General features: G+C 36.1%; 1 protein-coding gene across 7 annotated transcripts in view; it reads right to left on the reverse strand.

The window, feature by feature from the left end:
* Positions 1-19,615, reverse strand: part of RBMS1 (RNA binding motif single stranded interacting protein 1) — a 148,380-nt gene that overhangs the window by 21,734 nt on the left and 107,031 nt on the right. For all 7 annotated transcript variants that reach the window (XM_068687676.1, XM_068687671.1, XM_068687673.1 and 4 more), the window contains exons 3-6: positions 18,667-18,725; positions 15,675-15,766; positions 3,676-3,833; positions 449-528 (exon numbers count right to left, since the gene is read on the reverse strand). In XM_068687676.1, coding sequence (XP_068543777.1) covers positions 449-528; positions 3,676-3,833; positions 15,675-15,766; positions 18,667-18,725 — 389 coding nt within the window. The remainder of the gene's footprint in view (positions 1-448; positions 529-3,675; positions 3,834-15,674; positions 15,767-18,666; positions 18,726-19,615) is intronic.

Below are 19,615 nucleotides of genomic sequence, written 5' to 3' on the forward strand. Positions count from 1 at the left end.
CTAATTTTTTTGATCAAATCTTTTTACAAAATTACTTCAGAAAAATCATCAACAGATGGCAAAAGTAGTCCATTCTTTTGCTTCTGAAAAGATAAATTGTAGACGATCAGCCAAACTCAGTTCTGACACACATACAACACATACTTGTCTCCTGACTTCAACTGGGATTATGTGGTGTGTAAATTTGTGTACAGCTGGCTCAAGGCATCTTAGCTGGTTGCCTTATCTACTAGGAGAGAACGGTACTAGATGCCTAGAATATTTTTGAAGTAGGAAACTGATATACCATGTTCCAAGTGAGCAAGCATTACAGTCACCTAACATGAAAATTTAATTTTAATAAGCCTGCCTCTGAATGAGAAACCAGATACAACAATTGGCCTAACTGGCTCCCACTATGTAAGCAGTAACCCATTCATTCATCTTGTTAGAAATATATGCAACATACCAGAAACTCCTGCTGGTGTCTTTATGAATTTTCCATTAAAATGAGCAATCACTGCTTCACATTTTTCTGTTGATTCCATCCTAAGAAAAAAAAAAGAAGAATAATTTACATAAATTAAAAACTCATCCAGATTCCCAGATTTCTGCCTCTTTAAGTATACTTCTTTCTTTTTCTTGCTTCACTTTTGTGGCTTGTTTTCCTGCATGAGAGCAACGATGTTCTCTGAGAACACACAGATTCAGAAAGGTAAAACTGAACTCAGTTAACTTTTTATGCGGTATAATGCCAAAGTTAATGCCAAACTTCAAATATAATACTCTTATTTATTTAGAGATTACATAAAACATGGATAGCTGTAGTACTTTTGCTGTCTTGAGGAAAGGAGATCAATACACTTTCATAACTGAATTCTAAGTGTCCATGATGAACACAACAAATGTTAATGCCATTATTGATAGAGGATACTGAAGTGTCTGTACAGTTTAAGAGAACAAAACTGAAATATAAACATGCCTGACTGCATGAACCAAACTGCCTTTGCAGCTTTTAGTTTATATGCATCATTACAACTAAATGACGTACCTGTCCCTAATTTAATCATCGTTACCTTCCAAACAGGACCAATAACATAACAGCTGTGGCTGCTACTAAGAATTTATCCAGCATCCTGAACAGGTTAGTGCACTTCTGTTGTCAAAACTAGCCTTAATGGCCTGGGTGGACTACTGGTGAGGTACTGCTAGACCGGGAGTGGCTCCACAGGTTGCAGCTACATCCTTGCATTGCAATGTAGATGTGTCGGTCCTAACTACCAGCTTGGACTAAATTGGAACAGATGACTGAGACGTGCAAGGAAAACAAAACATATTTTAATAGAAGAATATATTTTGCAGCTGTCTGCAAGATGACATTTGGGTGTTTAACAGGGATTTTCTTTTCATTTGCTCACTGAGTTCTGTAATGCAGATCCACAAATTATGCCCAATGACCTCAGCAGCAAAGAAGCAGTGCTAGAAGTTAGTAAGTCCTAGCACTTTTGAATTCTGATTGCCTTTCTGCATGGACCCATGAAATGTAGTCACAGACAACAACTAAAATCATCAAAATGCCAGACTAAACAAAAAGTTTTCTTTATGGTTTCAAAACCACCTTCTAGACAATTTACAGAAGTTCTGAATTGTTGGATCTGAATCAAAGAAATCTATTTTTTTTTCTCATATGAAACGAACAATATAACTTAGTTTCAAAGTCAAGCCTGGACTTGATAAAATATATTATCCTTTATTAACTTAGTAAAATGCTCCCAAAGGCAAGAAATGAAAATCTTTATTTAATGTCTACATATTTCTCTATGCAATTTTAATATTTATGTAATAATGTTCCAATATCTACCTTGCAGAAAGGACGAAATTTTGAGTAGGTATCACACTAACAACTTATTCTGTAAATTATGTATAATGTATGTAGGCGTGTATCTATAAATAAATAAATATATATAAAACATTAATGCATTTGTATATATAAAACATACAATGCATAATAAAGAACCTACTGATAAAAAACTAATCTTTCCTAACACTTTCAGTACAGGTAACATTTTGGATACAAACAAGACTTTTGGACTTCTACATAAAATTTTAAAAATCTTCTGACCATATTAGAATAAAAGCATTCCTGAAATACCACTGTGGACCACTGTGGACTCAAGGTAGATTTAATAGGAAAGTTTAGAGAGAAAAGACTGTATAAATTCATAAAACCTGCTAGAATGTTACTGGATTCTGCCCGTGGATTCATAATACCAAGAAGTGAATGCTGTATTTAGCAAGTACCACTATTTTCAAAATTAGTAAATACAACTTTTGGATACATACTTTGTACATCATCCAAAATCATGTATGCATGTTTTACATATGGTTGTACTGAGTTCATATTCAAACACATGCATATGCTTATATGAAAAATTGCCAAATTAAATGTACACAAGAAGTATTAGAAACACTTACTGATTTATTTCAAGGGGACAGGAAAAAAATAGGTAGGAACCACTATTAAATAAAGGAGTATCATCCCACTCTTTGTAATTTTATTCTTTTGTTGTTTCTTCTTGAAAATGGACACTTTTCCAAGCAAATACATCATTTTGAGGGGGGGAGGGGAATCACAGTCTTGTGAATTACCTATAGCCAACTCACAGGGATACTATTCCCTAAAAATTTTGGTTTCATCAGGAGATATAATTTCTACTGTTCCTTTCTGTGCAGTAATTATAGACTTTGCTATTTGTTCAAATAAAGAGCTATTGTAATATTCGCTAAACTTCTGAATTATTGGAATTTGACCATTGACTGAAATTTCACAACATATTTTTGAGAATCCCAGTTCTTTGCTCAAAGCATGCTCCTATTTTTGATAATTTAAAAATCCAATCTAAACACTCTAAATATAATTGCCATACTGGGTTTAAGTATGACTTAATCAGAGATGTAAAAATACCAGAAAGATACGGAGAAGGCTTCAATGAAAAGACCCTGGAAGAAATTACGTTTTAACCACATAAAAGGTAGACACACATGAACAGAACATTTGGGAGGTATCTACTCATTTATTGAAAATATTTATTCTTGTTGATTTAGGAAGCATAACTGACTGAGCTGCCAAACGTTTTAAGGTGAGATTTACAGTAAATTAATATTTTGTTTCCCAAATGACAACTTTAATGGGCCAGAAAATTCAAAGGACTGACATTCAAAGAGTGATGACAAGTGGATTTTCTCAGAGGAAGTAATGAAGAAGAAATTGGGGGGGGTAAAGGGGGAGAGAGGGCTGTCCTTCCTTATGGTCTCTGTCTGGAATTCAGGCCTCAAAAGCCAGAAATGTCACAGCAGAAATTTCTGCGAAGCCCTGCATAACCCCTGCCTCAGGGACAGAGGAGAAAGGAGAAGTACAAGGAAGATAAGGAAGTGGTAGAGAGTGAACTCTTATTCTAGATAGTTGTCCAGTAAGAACAACAGATGCAGATTTAACCATATAAGCAAGATGAGACGCAGCCATATTTGCTTAAGCGTAGGATAAATTAACAAAGCCCAGCTCATATATCTGTCTAGATATCCCTTTTCTTTAAAAGTATGATCATTTTTTACAACCTCTGCCATTTTCCTCCTATTCTGGTCTCTTCAATTAACAAAGGAAAAATGCATCCAGCATGGCTAAGGACACTGAAGTACCTGGCAAAGCCAACACCACGGCTTGTTCCACTCGAGTCACGCAATATCCTTGTAGAGATAACCTGCCCAAACGGTTTAAGCATGTTCTCAAGCTCCTGCTCATCCATTGAAAGCGGCAAATTGGAAATGTATAAGTTAGTTGGATCCTGTTCTTGTTGCTGAAACAGAATTAAAAACAAGTGTTATTGTCCTAGCAATGGGCAAGACATTTTGAACACAAAATATAAGAACCATTACATGTAAATACTGCTACAGTTTTACTTCTCAGGCGACTTTTCCCTTGCATTAGCAATATCCATCTTTGGTCACTGTACATAGCACTCCTAAGGGAAGTTCCCCTTCTCCTGATATTATATACTGCTGGCAAGGACAGTTTTTAAAGTGGAGATAAAGGTGAATTATTGACCAGTTTATCATATGTACTACAACTTAATATTTCAGATTATTTTTTTTGAAAGAAGCAGCAGCAAAAGCAACAAAAAGGAAGAAATGAAATGAAATACAACACTGGTGGAAAGAATTAAAAAAAAAAAACAAAAAGCTAGATGTAAACTAAATCCAGAAAAGATTAGAATAAGAAAATGAGAATAATATGGGGAAACAAGAAGATAATGAATTTTAAACTATGTACATTGATAAAGTATTACCATAAGAATTGGATGAGGTACACAAAAGTGAACGGGACACTTTTTCTCTCCCACTGACAAACATTTCTGAGTTTTCATCATACTTTTGCATTACACATTGAAACAATACAAAAGCATTCCTTTTTTTTTTTTTTCTAGAGACAGATAAAATAACAGAAGAGGACAACCAGTAGATGAGTGATGAGGGCTTGTATTAGATATAGAAGACAAATGTAGTCACATCTTTGCAATCCTGCTGACCTTACGGCTATCTACTTTTTGTGATCTATGTACATAGCAAGAAATTCCATCTTAATCAAAGAAACATTTCTGCTGAAATCGATCGTTTCCAGTCTGTCTACAGATTCTCCAGCTGTGGTTAAGGAGGCATCTCTTGCATCTCTCTCATGCTGCCGATTGCTGGCCATGCTCTGTGATGAAATAAATTCTGGATCTACACAGACCTATATGATTTGGCCCTTACAGTTGTGTAAAACCTTGATGATGTCATTGTGGCTTCCTGTATAGATGTGTGTGTCTGCAGCATGTACAATACTCAGAACTTCTCTGGCATTAGGAATGGCGTCACATGAAAGAAATATCATTTTATTGGCATAGGCCTCAGCATATTTTCGTTCGATGCAAGAGGGCTAACTTAACAGTACTGTTGGTAACTTATTGTATAATTAATTTATTTTCTATCCTGGATATCACCTCTCAGTTGGTACTGCTGTTTCCAAGGATAAAAAGGGAAAGAGGGCTAAGTCTTGGGCACTGAAAGTACAGAAACGAGTTCTCACACTCCAAAAAATAATTAAAGTTAAAAATGGGGAAGCAAATTGTCCGCTTAAAGACCTACTCTATGTTTCACTGCGTCTTGCATTCAGTTTTCTGTAAGTTTTTTGTTTTTAAGAAAATTTAGCATCAAAGGAGATATAAAAGGGAAATGTTCCCATTACACCTTTCTGATCTGCACACAATACAACTCTTAATTTCTAGCCACACTGAAATCTCATGCAACTTACAAAACACAAACTTTTTCAAGTGCCTGAGTGTTATCCTATGCAGTCCCTTTACAGTCCATTACATATGGCATTTAATTAGCACACGTTTTTCCTTTTGTTATGTAATGGGAACAACACCCACCACCAGTAATAGTGAATTGGTACAGTATAAGTTTGTCATTTAAATTATCTTTGAACACCTGACTTGTCTTCTGGATTAGAAAAATCAGCAGAAAGCGAAGATGAGAAAATAGATTCCCAGAGAACCCATAGTTCACATTAATATTCACTGCTGGGAGTATTCAACTGTGAGGGAAAAATCTGTGTTACAACAGCTACATTTTTGACATACATTTTAAATTTCCTCAGCTAGGAATGTGAGATGAAGATAACTTTCAAGTTTTTAGAATTTGTTTGTTACTTAGATTGTGTTAACACAATTTGGGGTTATACCTTAAGATAGGAAGGCTTACTTTCTTCTTTAATGAACACTATTAACAAAACTTTTCTATAGAAAGTTTTAGCCACAGGCATCACAAAATTGCACTTCTAGCTATAGCATAATTTCCTGAAACTCAGAATAGTATTTGAAAGGAAAAAATTGGATTTTTTAAACTTTTTATTATAAGCTGTAAAATATATTGCTCGCAAGTATCCTAAAACTTCTCTAAATAACCTGAAACAGTGTACAGGCTGGAAATCAGATCCTTTTAATATTTTCACCTAATTTGCTAATTCTTTTATTCCATATTATCGGAAAGTCTGAATTATATTATAAAATGTTCTCATTAAAAAGCCTAACAATCTTTGGAAGGATGAGAAAATAAATAGCAGATTTTGTTCACACTAATAAAAATGCAATATACGTGCTAAAAAAGAAATCTCACATTCAGAAACAAATAACAGAGAAAGAAAATCACTTAACTGCAGAATGTCAGAGCAATGTTTTATTTGGGTAACTGGGGAGATCACATTTCCCTTGTCCCAGGCTCCTTTTCCAGGCTGTGGGGTTACCACACTTTTGCATTATATGTGGTGTATTAAGGATAAGAGGTCATAAGCTTTCCTTGCCACAAAGGACATAAGGCCTACTGCAATTCACTGTACCACATGAAGATCTTCCTCCATACATGCTGGGAAGCTCAGTTCTTGTACCTGTCCACCTAACCAGAGAGCTTCATGCCATAAATAATGTCACAATGTTGTTAGAAGAAACGAAGGGAATGCTTAACTCTTTGAGAGTATTAGCAATGTCACCACTACCCCAAACTGTAAATCCCTTTGCAACTAAGGATGAGGGGAAAAAAAGGGGATGGGAGTGGTGTCAGGAAGTCTTTCTAAGGACAGAAAACAGTAGTGATGGAGAAATTTGGCTTGAGTCCCATGAAACAATCCTTATCTTGTATTAGTAACCAATAGGGTCTCTATCAGGTACTGACACTTTCTCTATGTCAGTCTATTACAGCCTGAATACTCCAAGGGATTCAGTTATTTCTGCTTTTGGTCCTCCAGTGGGACATACTGACCACAGTGGAAAAATAGGGAGTTTGAAGATACTTCTAGGTGAGCCCATAGCTGGTTTAAAAGAAAAAGGAAAAAAAAAAAAAAAAAAAAAAAAAAAACACCTAACATGGAAGACAAAAGGCGAAAAGGCAAAAAAGAAGTTCAGTGGATAGAGCTGTCAGAATCAAATTCTGGGATACTAACTGGAATTTCATTCCTCTGTAATTCTCCCAGAACAAAATAGTTAAAATGCCAACAAACACATGCCAAAGTGCACTGAGGTTATAACTACATTGCAGATGCTTCGGCAGTACCCCAAACCCACAGCTGCCCAAGAGTGGAAGCCATTCAACCGTAGGATCAATCTAACAGGATAAAGTCATTTAACCCACTTCATTTTGCAGGAAAAAAAGACTGCCATCAGTAGTCAGAATAGCTGATTTACAAAACGAGGATAATACTGTTGGGGTAGATATAAAGGAGGACCAAACTCCTTTCTAGAGTATATCTGGAATTTTATGCAGTTTGGCAGTAGAAAAATTACACCTATTAGCATGCAAAAGACCCCCTCCCCCCACCTCAATTATTCATATCATCATGCAGCTTCTGTCTTCTCCACAAGAGTAAGTCTTAAAACAGCTATCTGGGTAAGTGTGAGGAGATTGTAAGAAGCAAGTCATTTCCTTTCCCTTAGAACACGCTGCATTTCCAAGCTGACTTCCAAATGGCATCCACAACCAGAACTCCACATCCATCTTTATCCTGTCTTACACAAAAGGCACTGTACAAACAGATGTTTGCATTTATATAAGGACTTGGCATGGAAAATGGTTAAACAGTTAAAAATTCAGGAAGTTTTGAGAGAGACAAACTTTTTAACTTGTCCCTCTGTCTCTCTCTGGCAAACAGCAGTTTAATACATTAAGTTCTGTGATTTCCTTCCTTACTGAAACCCGTCCCACCATAACACGGTTCACACAGTTATTACAGTTCTGTTTAAGATGGGAAAATTAACTCCTTTTATATAGAAGTTTCTAACCTTTGTTCTGCAATTCAGCAAAGAAGTGCAATGGGCAAATATATCTGCAAACATAACCATCCTGCTCAAACCTTGCCTATAGACCGTAATCATTCTAAGTGCTTTCAAAAGTAGATTTTTCTGTGGTTGAAATCCATGAAACCACATCATCTGCTTTCACCTTTGGAATTTCAAATCTCATGAAATTATTTGTACAATATTATGAGAATGATCAAAAAGAATTATTGAAGTCAGTGGAGAGGTTCCTACTTAGGGTGGCAAGCCACCATTAAAATATAAACCACTGAACCATTGGGATTTTTTTTTTAATTATTATTATTTTTTGATCTAAATGATTTAGGAAAATTGCTTGAGAGTCTTCATGTCTCATGTAGGGTCTCCTCAGTTAACACAACCTTCAGCAGGTTGTTGGGAGTTGGACTTGATGATCCTTGCAACTTGATGTCCCTTCCAACTCGGGCTATTCTATGATTCTAGGTCCTGAAAGACACTGAAAGCACACAGCACTCTGCAGATTACGAGCAACGTCAGGGAATTTGTGGGCTACCATAAGAATGCACATTACTGAGGAAACTAGGAAGTCTTATTTTAGCAATTCACGTCAGCAAGTTTCTGTTGGTCTTTTCTCAAACACCTTTAGTTGTGTGTCCAGAACTTCTCTAGCGGGGCACAATAAAACAAACTTGCAGAACAGTGCACCTTCAGTTCAATGCACTTCTTATTCCCAAACAGCGCTTACAACACTAACTTAATAAGCTGACTACAAGATAAAGTATTTCTCTGGAATAAGAGAACAGAAACGGTCAACCGCTAACGTTTATTTCTGTAGAAAAGCGGTGATCAGGAGTCCTACATAACGTGAAAGGCTCTACCATCATCTGAAATAAATTAACAAAAACCTCCCTGTGCGTGTGGAACTGTTCCTAAATTGCAAGCAAGAAACTTGGCAAAATGATAAGACATCTGTTTTCTCTTGCTCTATGTAAGGTCACAGTTAACAGATAGCCATTCAGAAACATGTGACTAGTCACTGCTCACAGCATGGAAGATCCTCTGGCTGATAGGGAAGGGATTAAATGCTTGTCTGCCTACATATAGAAACTACTTTAAATTTTACAGTTGGCCTGTGTCTCACCAAAATATGTCTGTTTTAGCCACAGTTTTAATACTGTCTGACCACAGACTGTTAACAAGACAATTCAGTGGAAAAATCACTACCATAATCTTCACTTGTTATCCAGAATTCCACAAACACTGTATATGATTAATAAGCTAAGTATTTTAATTCATTTTCACAAGCACATCTGTATTATAAATCAAAACTGTCTGAAAAGTAATGTTTAACTATAAGCACTGTGTTCGAGTTTGCAATCAATCACTGCAGCCATATATTCCTTTTTATTCCTTGTGCCCTTTGCTCCAAGGGCACTGACTTGCACCCTGACAGTGCTGGATATCGCTCACAGATGCCATCGTTTTCAGCAGAAAGCTGAATGAGCCCACCAAAGCTCCTATCAGGGCACTCGACCCTGGGCTGAACAATGCACAGCACTACTTCGAAACTGAGCTAAGACTTTTGTGGGCTGAAGCTGTGTACTCAAGGGAAGCAGCTGTTAACTGGCTTATTTAATGCAAATGCAATTCCTGAAGTGATGGTCATTTAGGCCTCAGGTAAGCAAAATTTGGCTTACTTTCAATTTATTGTAAAATGACTTGTAAGAACATGGTTCTGCAGTAATGCCCATTATATTTAAAAAACAACTACCCTTTATTTTTTAATTATAGCTAATTGAAATTTAAGTACCCAAATAGAAGGAAACCGATTACACTTACTTAAGACAGTCTATTACCATAGGACTTAATAATATTGCCTACAAAAGGCACTACAAACTAAGTAAAAGGAAAACTCCTCTTATATGAGAGTTTCTAAAAACTGCTGTAGAAATCTGCTCCTGTTTGACTGTCATCTGTTCTTTGGCATTCAGAAACCCAGATGCAGAATAAAAACTACTGCAATATGCCTACCTTCTCTAGTTAGATTAAGTGCACATGCTACCATGGTAACCTAAACTTATTTTCTTACTTTACTCTGTAGGAATGAAAACTGATTTAATTCTCCAGAAGGTTGCCACAGTGAAGACAAGTACAAAAAGCAATACATTATTAAAAGTCATAAAAGTTAGCTGTTTCTCATTCTTGTAACTCAAAACCGTGTTCTTCATCAGCGACGTGAAAGAAGACTACCCTTAATGTATTGTTTTTAATAGCACTGGAACAGCCTTGACTTCTGTTGTAAAGCCAAAGACAAGTGGCTAAGCAGACCTTTTCCTCCCCAAAAACATACCTGCTGTGCAATTCACACTCTAGTGTTAAAGTTCATCATTTCCAAACATGTTTGGGAAAAAAAGTCATCTACAGTAAGTTTAGAATATAAAAATTGCACTTAACTGGAAAGATACAGCTACCAACCCGTGGAGGGTGCTCCACTGTTCTGCCTTTCTAACCATTTGCAAAGAATATAAAGATGACAAGTTTATTCCTCTCTGGGTTCTGGTGCATCAACATGATCTCAAAGGGATAACATTTATAAGAAACTAAAAAACACCCCCACATTTAAGACAGTTTGGTGTTGCTTTGAGGGTCAAGAGACTGCTCCAGTAAATGGAAACAGTTACCTCGTGACTGCTGAACAGTCAGAGTATGCTTTAAAACTTATTTTGCATTGTTATCATGGGCATCCTTCTGACAGAAGTCTGAAGGCGGTCCTAATGTTTTGCACATGCCTGAAATACAGGAAAACATTCAGTGGTTTGTTAATGCAAGATCAAATGCAATACGCATGAGTATACTTTCTTGCTTCAGTGTTTCTCTAAGTATGTGAAGATTTTAAGGAAGTGAAGACTTTAGGGAAGAAAATATAAAATTATGAATTTGAAGCGCTAAATCCTAAAAATATGTGACTGTGGGGAAATCTTTCAATGGATAAACAATGAGTCTTCCCCCAAAAATGCACATTAGTAGATGGAACAACATTCCTTGGCTCAAATTAACAAATTTCATTGGCCGCAGAAATCCTCCAAGTCCATGGACTACTTTCATGGGTTCTGTTGTAAGTTCACATTTACCAAAAATAAGTTTGTGTTTCTGTAGGAAAAAAAAAATAATAGGAAAACACAAACTAGAAAAGACTGAATATCACTCAAGAGCTTGGCTTTATCCAGGCAGCAAGCACAATCATACTTCTCATGGCTTAAGTTTGCTAGACAGAAAGATGACAAGAATTATGTTTTGTTTGGTTTGTTGTTTTTTTTTTTTTATAAACCTTTCTTATGCAGTAGTTTGTTTTTACCTTGTATATTTACATACTGGTTTACATCAGGAAGAATAAGAATTGATTCCAATTTTCCTGTTAAAAGGGTCACTTGTCCAACCCTCTGAAACAGTTACTTCTGGAGCACCAAGCTAAACACAGTTCAATACCATTCAGTGAGAGAAAATCTGGTAACATTGACTTCAAATGCCTTATGTTAAGTTCAAGGTCAAAAACTTACGAGGATTTGGGATACTCCTATCTCCATAACTTTCAGACCTTGCTGTCAGATTCTCTTTTTTTTTTTTTAAAGTCTTCATTCAAAATGCCAATGTACAGTAGATTTTCTGCATGCACCTACCTTCCTATACAAAGCCATTTGCTATCTGCTCTGAACAGCACTGACTTCTACGCTTATCTCACTACTTTTACTTTTGGGTTGGCGTGGGAAGAGGAGAGAGAAATTTCTCAGATAATAAAAATTCACCCCGATAGCAATCATAACTTTTCTAACACAGATCAGTAGTACTTATGATATTGTCTGTATTGTTCATACAGAAACATCTATTTGGTGGAGGTTTATTTAATTTAGGAAAAAATGTAAGGTACAATTAAATCTTAATTGACTAAACCCTACAAAAGTAACATTTCAGGTATATCCTAGGTTACGTGTTGTCATAGTCTCCCCTCCCAAAATTAGAAAGACCTGGAATTCAGTCAAATGTTTCTAAGCATCCCCACTAGTTTTCAAAACAGGATTTCTTATTTTAATGGTCTTGTTTTAAAATACCATTTCTACAAAATTCTTTTAAGCAGTATTATATTCCTTTTGAGTCCACATGCGCCCAAACTCCACATCCCCTGAAAGCTATAGTATTCAAACAACTATAAAGACATTTAAAAAGAAATCTTTTTCCTTTGTCATTCCTTAGTAACAGGGGACTGCTGAACAAATCTTAGATCCCATTTTTCATAAGTTCATGAAAGTAGAGAGGTACTCAGCAGCCCAGCTTTAACAAAAGATCAAAACTAACTATGAAATGGTAAGAGATGTTCAATACTACTCCTAATCTTCTCTCAGAATGCATAGATATGCAAAGTCTGAATTTTTGAACTTATTGGTTTATTATTGAAGTGTTCCTCGAGGAGCAAGGACAATAAACTAATAAAAGAAATTTCAAGAAGAAATTAAAATGAACCAAAATAAAAATTAGACTCTCAGCCAGTTACTAACTAGCTTAGAAATAACTGTACTCTTGCAAGACATGCATCTGCTCTTTCTGTACATCACCTCTAGCGTAAAGAGGTGAGCTGTTGGTTTTGAACTGTGTCCTGAAACAAACTGACTGCCACCACAGCTCACGTCATCTTCTCTTCCCCTTCCACAGCCACTGGCGCACACTGGAAAAGAAAACTGAATGCTGGAAATACACCAATGGAAATGAGGAAAGGGGATATTACCCATCACCCCCATTTTAATTTTCAGTCAAAAAGCTACTCCCATCCCCCTGGCAGTGCAGTAACCATCTCAAAAGAATTATCTGACCAACAGGAATTGTTAGAGGCGTTTCCATTTCAGCTGTCACCAGAAGATGCTATTAACCAGCACACAGAAAAAAAAAAAAAAAAAAAAAATTCTCAAGCTGCTTTAAGTCTAATTGTCTTAGTAAAGTTTTCCAAATCCAGATCTCTGAAAGAGCAGAATAATTGAAGACATAATGTTTCTTAAGCAATGGTCTAACACTTGGTTCCTTAATTGACACTATCATTGTGACATCTCCCAGGACGTGGCCACTTCTCCAAAAACAATGACCCCCACTGGGACAGATCTCACAGGATGTGACTCGAAGCTATGTCTCAGGCCCCAAATTCTCCGAGTCTGCTCAGCAATAGCTGAAACATAGCAAACGAGACTATGCTTTTCTGGAGTCAGATCAGCTTGGAAGCATACAGATGAGTACAGCACGCGCATACCCAGTGCACAGAAAAAGCTCAGTCATTATTTGAAATTATCTCTACAAAACAAACAACTGAAGTTTTAGTAAGTATAATCTGGATTGTTTCTACCGAACTACAATTTGTAGCTGACCTTCAACAGTTGGGTAATTTTTAATTCATCTATATATAGCTACAGTACAATGCTGCAAAAAGGGGTTTATGGCAGTCAGACTCAGAACAAGGCCTCAAGAGTAGAATTTTTCCTTCTGCTTCATCTGTAATCCAGGATGAGGCTGTGAAGACTTAGGAGCGGTGCTACTGATAGCCATGAGCAGAGTGTGGGGATGCTTTCCCAAATGCAGCCAAGAGGCACTTCTCTTTGTTACTCAGGCAGTTGCACTGGTCACTGAGGAAATCCATTGGGCAGACAGCTGACAAACTGTTGTCCTTTCTGTGTGACATTCAGGCATGTGCCAGATTAAACAGTTTCACTGCCGTTCAATCACCTTAAAGCACTAATGGTAACACGTTAAAGGAAGATATAAAATACACAAATCCAAGTAAACTTTATACAGTTTCATGCATGTGAAGAGTCTGATTTGCTAATCTTGTCCAAAGAACTGGAAGTGACTCGCAATCCTCAGTTTGGAGCATCCCAGTGGAGATAGGATTTTTCAGACAAAAGGCACTGCTACCCTCCCTGTCCCAATTCAATGGCTCAAAATAAAAAGACGAAAATCAAAGCACTCAAACTCTGTCACTTGTGACTGTTTGTTGTCACTACTGATTGTTGTTGTTGTTTTGTGGGTTTTGTTGAGTTTTCTTTTGAAAATAATTCAAACACTTACCGTGTTAAGAAGCAGAATAACAAGTTTTACTCTAATGCAAACTTTATAGTTATAGATTTCCCACAGGTCAGCAGGCTTGACAGACTTAAAGTGTCATAAAATCAATCAAAACTGTCAAGTAGTATGGTGCACATTTTTTCATTAACACTAACAGAAAGAAATATTACCAATATTGCAACTAACTGGCAGAGGAAATGATTCAAAAAATATATACTAAGGGAAAAACTAAGAAACTATTCATTAGATTACTATAATGAATTATTAGAGCTTCTCCATCTAGTCAATTCAAGAAGACAATTAAATCACCTAAAATTCTTTATTAGCAAAATGAATTTACTTGACTTGCATTCTGCTTTCTCCCCTCCTACCTAGATAAATCTGTAAGATGGCAGACAGAAGCTTTGAAAAATCTGGTGTAAATTTCAAAGTGATTACCTAAAAACTAAAAATTAATTAAAAGGTCTTTATTAAACATTCATAAAATATTATAAAAATAAAAAGAAGTCCAGTGTTTTCCAGTAAGCATGTATGTTTGTATCATGGCTGTAATGAAACATGCATTAAGTATGAAACATATGGTTTCCATTTTGTTGCCCTGGAACCTATCCAAAGACTTTTTATGTTGTTAGCTTAACTGTTCTCCTCAACTGAGAAGCTGTGGAAAATATCTCATCTGAAAACAATCTGTACCTAATGGATAACTATAAAAGATTTGCTAGATCTGCTGCAGACTATTTTATAAGAAAGCATCCAAGTTTACTGTTTAATTACTGGAATATTTTTATTTAATTAGAATATAATTTTCAAACTAACAAGAATTTACTTTAAGAGGTAACACAAATTATATGAAAAGATTATGTCGGAAATATTTTCTTAAATAAATCTGTAGCGGTGTCTATGCCATTCTATTGGAAACTGGCCATCTGATCTAACAACAGCACATGACAGAACCATTATTAGTATGTCATTTCCCTGATTTTCATAGATTTACAAAACTTATATTGTGGTGACAGAGCTCTGCTCTGAAGATCATGTTAACTAATAACCCAATTCAGAGGTAAGGATCAGTAAAAATGGTAGAAAAAGAAGAAAGATAATATTTTTTTGTTTTTAAATGCTTGGGTTTGCCTTGATGCAGAAATTGGTTGTCAAAGATTTGGATGAATTTCAAGAAACAGATGATGAATGCTCAGATTTAAATTTTAATTCTGTTAACACAAAATATATTAGAAATGCTGAAGACAAAGCCACAAGATTAAATTTTGCTGTTATGCCTAAAAATTCATTCCCAAACTACAAGGCTGTTAACCTCAGGAACTACAACTGGGCAATGTATATAAACTCTTACACCTGTATGCTGTAAACTGTTTAAGTTACTGACTTGTTCCAGAAATTAACATGATGAATTTAACCCATTAAGCCTTCTATAGTTCTTTAAAATTATTGCTAATCTTTCTTTTGATGAAAAGCCAATGGAAAAATAGTATCATGAATAACATGAGATATCTAACCAGATCTGTTTGGAGACTTGGCCACACTATTCTTTATTTCATGAGTTGAGCAGACTCGGGATATGCCGTTTTGTTACCTTAATATGCCACGTGGTTTGAGGTCTGCGCTCTCTGTGATGGTCCTGCAACTTGAGAATGCACATGGCCAATGCTCTGCTACCACACAAACTTGTTCATCTTCACAACCCACTACAAGAATTGGCTCGTTATTTTAACTCACCTTTGCCATCTGTGCTTGGACTCCATTAGCCTTGAGAGCAGACACTGCCTTCTGAGCAGCTGCTGGGCTGTCAAAGTCAACAAAGCCATAACCTGAAGTACAAAACGAATTTCATCAACAAGAGAGCAACCAGCTTATAATCAAATAGTTCATATGCTACAAGCATGGTTTCTTAATACAATCTTCTTGTTGGTAAAAAAAGGGCCAACATTAACTCCAAATTTCTTCATGGAGTCCCCAGAAAAACTACCTACCAAAGTCCTTTGACCTTGTGATGATGGGGACCTACCCTAGTGGAAGGAATCAATTTCTATGCCCATTCATTACCAAGATCTTGTCAAAATTTCTATACAAACAGTATAGTGCTTTGCTTTGTGTTATCTGGTACATATCCAGGAAGAACAAATGTCACATCATAAATTTATTTCATAGAGCCAGAGCCAACTGCGTAAAGCATAATCTGCTAATTTCTCTGAAGTAAATTCTTAGTGTGGTTTAAGTAGGTGACCAATAAGGCTGTAAATTCCAGGTCATTTACTCAGAGCAGTTTAGTTTAAAAGATGCATATCTACTGCACCATAACCCAATTTCTGGTGAACTGATAAACTAGTTACTTCACTGTATACACATAAAAGACAATTAAACTAGAAAGTGAGTGAAAACCCAGCTTCAGCAAATCAAATAAGTTTTTCTTATTGTTGTTACTGAAATCAGAATGTATAAAAGTCTATTTTTTCTATGTCATATAATGCAATCTTTAAACGTTAATGTAAAACCAAAGTTAATTATAACAATTTCCATGTATATAAAACTTTTTTTTTTTTCTTATTCTGAAGAGAAATATACTGCTAATAGCTTCCAGCACATTTGAACAGCAACATGCCCCAGCCTGTGCAGACACTGACCTTCTAGGCTGGGATTTTTTAAGGGAACCTGGGAGTTAAAGGCTCAAGTTTCACTAAAAGCTGATCAGAGTTTGGAAGCTACTTCCCATAGCTACTTCTCTTACTGCAAGCCTCATTCTGTATTTTTCAACCCCTTTCCTTCCCACCAGTGAACAGCCTCAAATATTAAAGAAATCCCTCTCCAATGCCTAAATTGGGATAAAAACAAAAACCTAATGAAAACAATTCTAAAGGAGTAGAAAACTGAACTTTCTTCAGAAGGTAACTATTATCTTATAATATGTCTATATGGAGGACAAAAAGGTTGTGCAAAGCTATAACTGAACCAGCTCTAAAGTCCTTAACTCAGGGAAAACAACCAGAGCAGCCTTATACATCAGTGCAAGCTTATTTAACCTGCCAAGAAGCTGAAGAAAGCAGCATATTGTTCTGTGTAACATGTGGTGTTGTGGACTGTTAAATCTTGACGTGAAACAGAGTGAATTAGTTCCTATCAAGTTTTGTGCTGCCAAGACAAAATGAGCCTCCGGTACCCACACTAGCATAGGTTATCACCACCACCACACTATAGGGTGCAAAATAGATGAAGTTACATTCTGATACCAAGCATGCCATCAAAGCTGGCTTTGCCATCTTTTTGATGATATGTAAACTCAATTGCTCATTGCTCCAGTTAGTTTAAATCCCATGGTATGCTTTTTTGGCAAGAGCCAGAGATGCTGTCAATGTTTTGGTTAAATTCCAGTTAGATATCTGCATTCTGCCTACTTATGTTCCCACTGTAACACCAAAAACATGCAGAGAGCTTCCCTGGAGCCTCAAGTTGCTGAATATTGTCACAATAGACTGTTAGTTACTGCTTCACACTGCTGAGATTTAAAATCTGTATTGGAAAAGTCAGCTCAAACATCTTAAAACATTAATGTAAGAATTTCTGTGCTTAAATCTTTGAACAGTCAGGATCATAAGCAGTACTGCTGACAGAGCTCCTGAAGCCTTCAGGAACTGTGGGAATGGACAGAGTAAATCAGTGAAGTGCTGTCTTAAGTACTAATGAATTGAAATAATCAAAAAGGGCATCCGCTATTTCCTAGTCACAATGTATGCAGATGACATCTGCATATAAGCTGGGGAAAAAATTCTAGAAATTTCAGTTTCTGCACTGTCAGCACCTTCTTAATGGCTTAAGATGGGGAGCTAGGGAGCTTTGCTGCTGTGCTGCTTCCAAGTTCTCCACAAAAAATGAGACTTGATTAATGATAAACTCTCCTCTCTTGCCTCTGCCCATCAGCTTTAAGTTCATTAACAGTGCTAGATTAGCTGACTCAATTCTTTGCTTTCCTTAGAAATTACAGAAATTATTATTTTTTTTTCTTTTACAATTAAGAAACCAGAAAAGTCTGAAATCTGATACTTCAGTGTCTGCTGTCACACCTTCTCCCACCATGCACGTTGCTGGGATATGAGATTACATTTCACTGTAATTGCATGGAGTTCTGTACATCAGTGAACTGACATATCCAGTTTATCTGAAGAAGTTTTTATATTTTTCTTCTGGTTGCAATTACTGTAGTGAAAATTAACTCCCTCTTTGCTCCCAATACATTGAATAGCACATAACTGAACACAACTGGTATTGGAACATGTAGTAAAGTGTTCCTTTAAACTGTTCTAATTAGCAGAGCTGATTTCCACAATATATAATTTTTTCAGAGCTTACTACAATCGAACGGTCTGCTGCAAGATTCCCTAGTTCCTCCAGGCAAAAGGAGAAAAGCTGCTTTTAACTTCATTTTTGTGTCTCAAATAGAGACTAACTGCCAGACAACAGTGTGCGTGTTGGCTTCACTTGGGTTTGGCTGCACCACTGACACAGGCTGTCTGCCAGCTCCACTGGAAACAAATGTATTGAACACACTGACCATGGGCAAGAATGAGACAGCTTACATGTCAAAATGGGGAGAAAAAAATTAAAAGCGCTTAAAATACAACATTGGCTTATATTATAAACTGAATTAATTAGTTAATTAATAAATAGTCAATTTTATAAAATCAATCAGATGAACACAATATAAAAGCAAACATACCTTTGCACTTGTTTGTTGTCTTATCCAAAATTGCCTTCGTGGATACGATTTTCCCATACCTAGAATGTATAATACGTATGTAATGAACCAAGAAGCAAAAAACATCCTATTATAACAGATACCCAACAGATGTTGTTTTATATTCTGTTATCCTTTACTTTCAACAAGTTGCAATAATATATAAACTGTATAACGGAAGATATAATGTAGATAGATGTAACAAAAATTATCAAGAATTTCAAGCGTGATCATGCTCTACTCTCTCCCTGTGTTCCCAGTAGCACATTAGAACCATAAAACCAGAAAAAGTGTTTTACTCAAAAAACAAAAACAATGTAGGTAAACAACATAGGTAAAATCATGATAAGCTTGGACTCTTCCTGTCAGCATATGCACCAGATAAAACAGACAAGAAACTGTCTCATCAGTGCTAGGCTTGATAATACAGTACAAAAGAAAAATAAAATAGTAATAATATTATATTTTAATTATTGACCCAAACTGAAAGCGATGAAAACCTCTATTATGGGTAGGTGACAAATCTAAGCCAGGTTTATGAAAGCTGATCAACAAAGCTGATGAAGAATTTTCTATATCATTAAAATGGAAAACTGAAATGTAAACAATTGCAACTAAGCAAAACATCCCTCAGGAAAGTTTCTATTTTGTTTTTTAAAATAAAAAACGCTTTTTGAGTAGACTTTAAGTACAATTTGATACTGTTAGTGAAAAATAGCACCTTCCTTTGGAAATCAAATCCTAAATTACTTTGATACAAAGGATGTAACTCCCTCAGCACAGAGACGGCCGCTACAGAGCAAAGCAGCAGCAGAATCAGAAACCAGCACAGATTCACAAGTTTCTTACCCCAACCTTCTTTGTTCATTTGTTCAATGTTCATTTGGCACAACGTCACTGCTATACAAGAGAGGAACTATGCAACGTAAGT

This window comes from Anas acuta, chromosome 6 (genome assembly GCF_963932015.1).
Source record: "Anas acuta chromosome 6, bAnaAcu1.1, whole genome shotgun sequence".
NCBI lineage: Eukaryota > Metazoa > Chordata > Aves > Anseriformes > Anatidae > Anas > Anas acuta.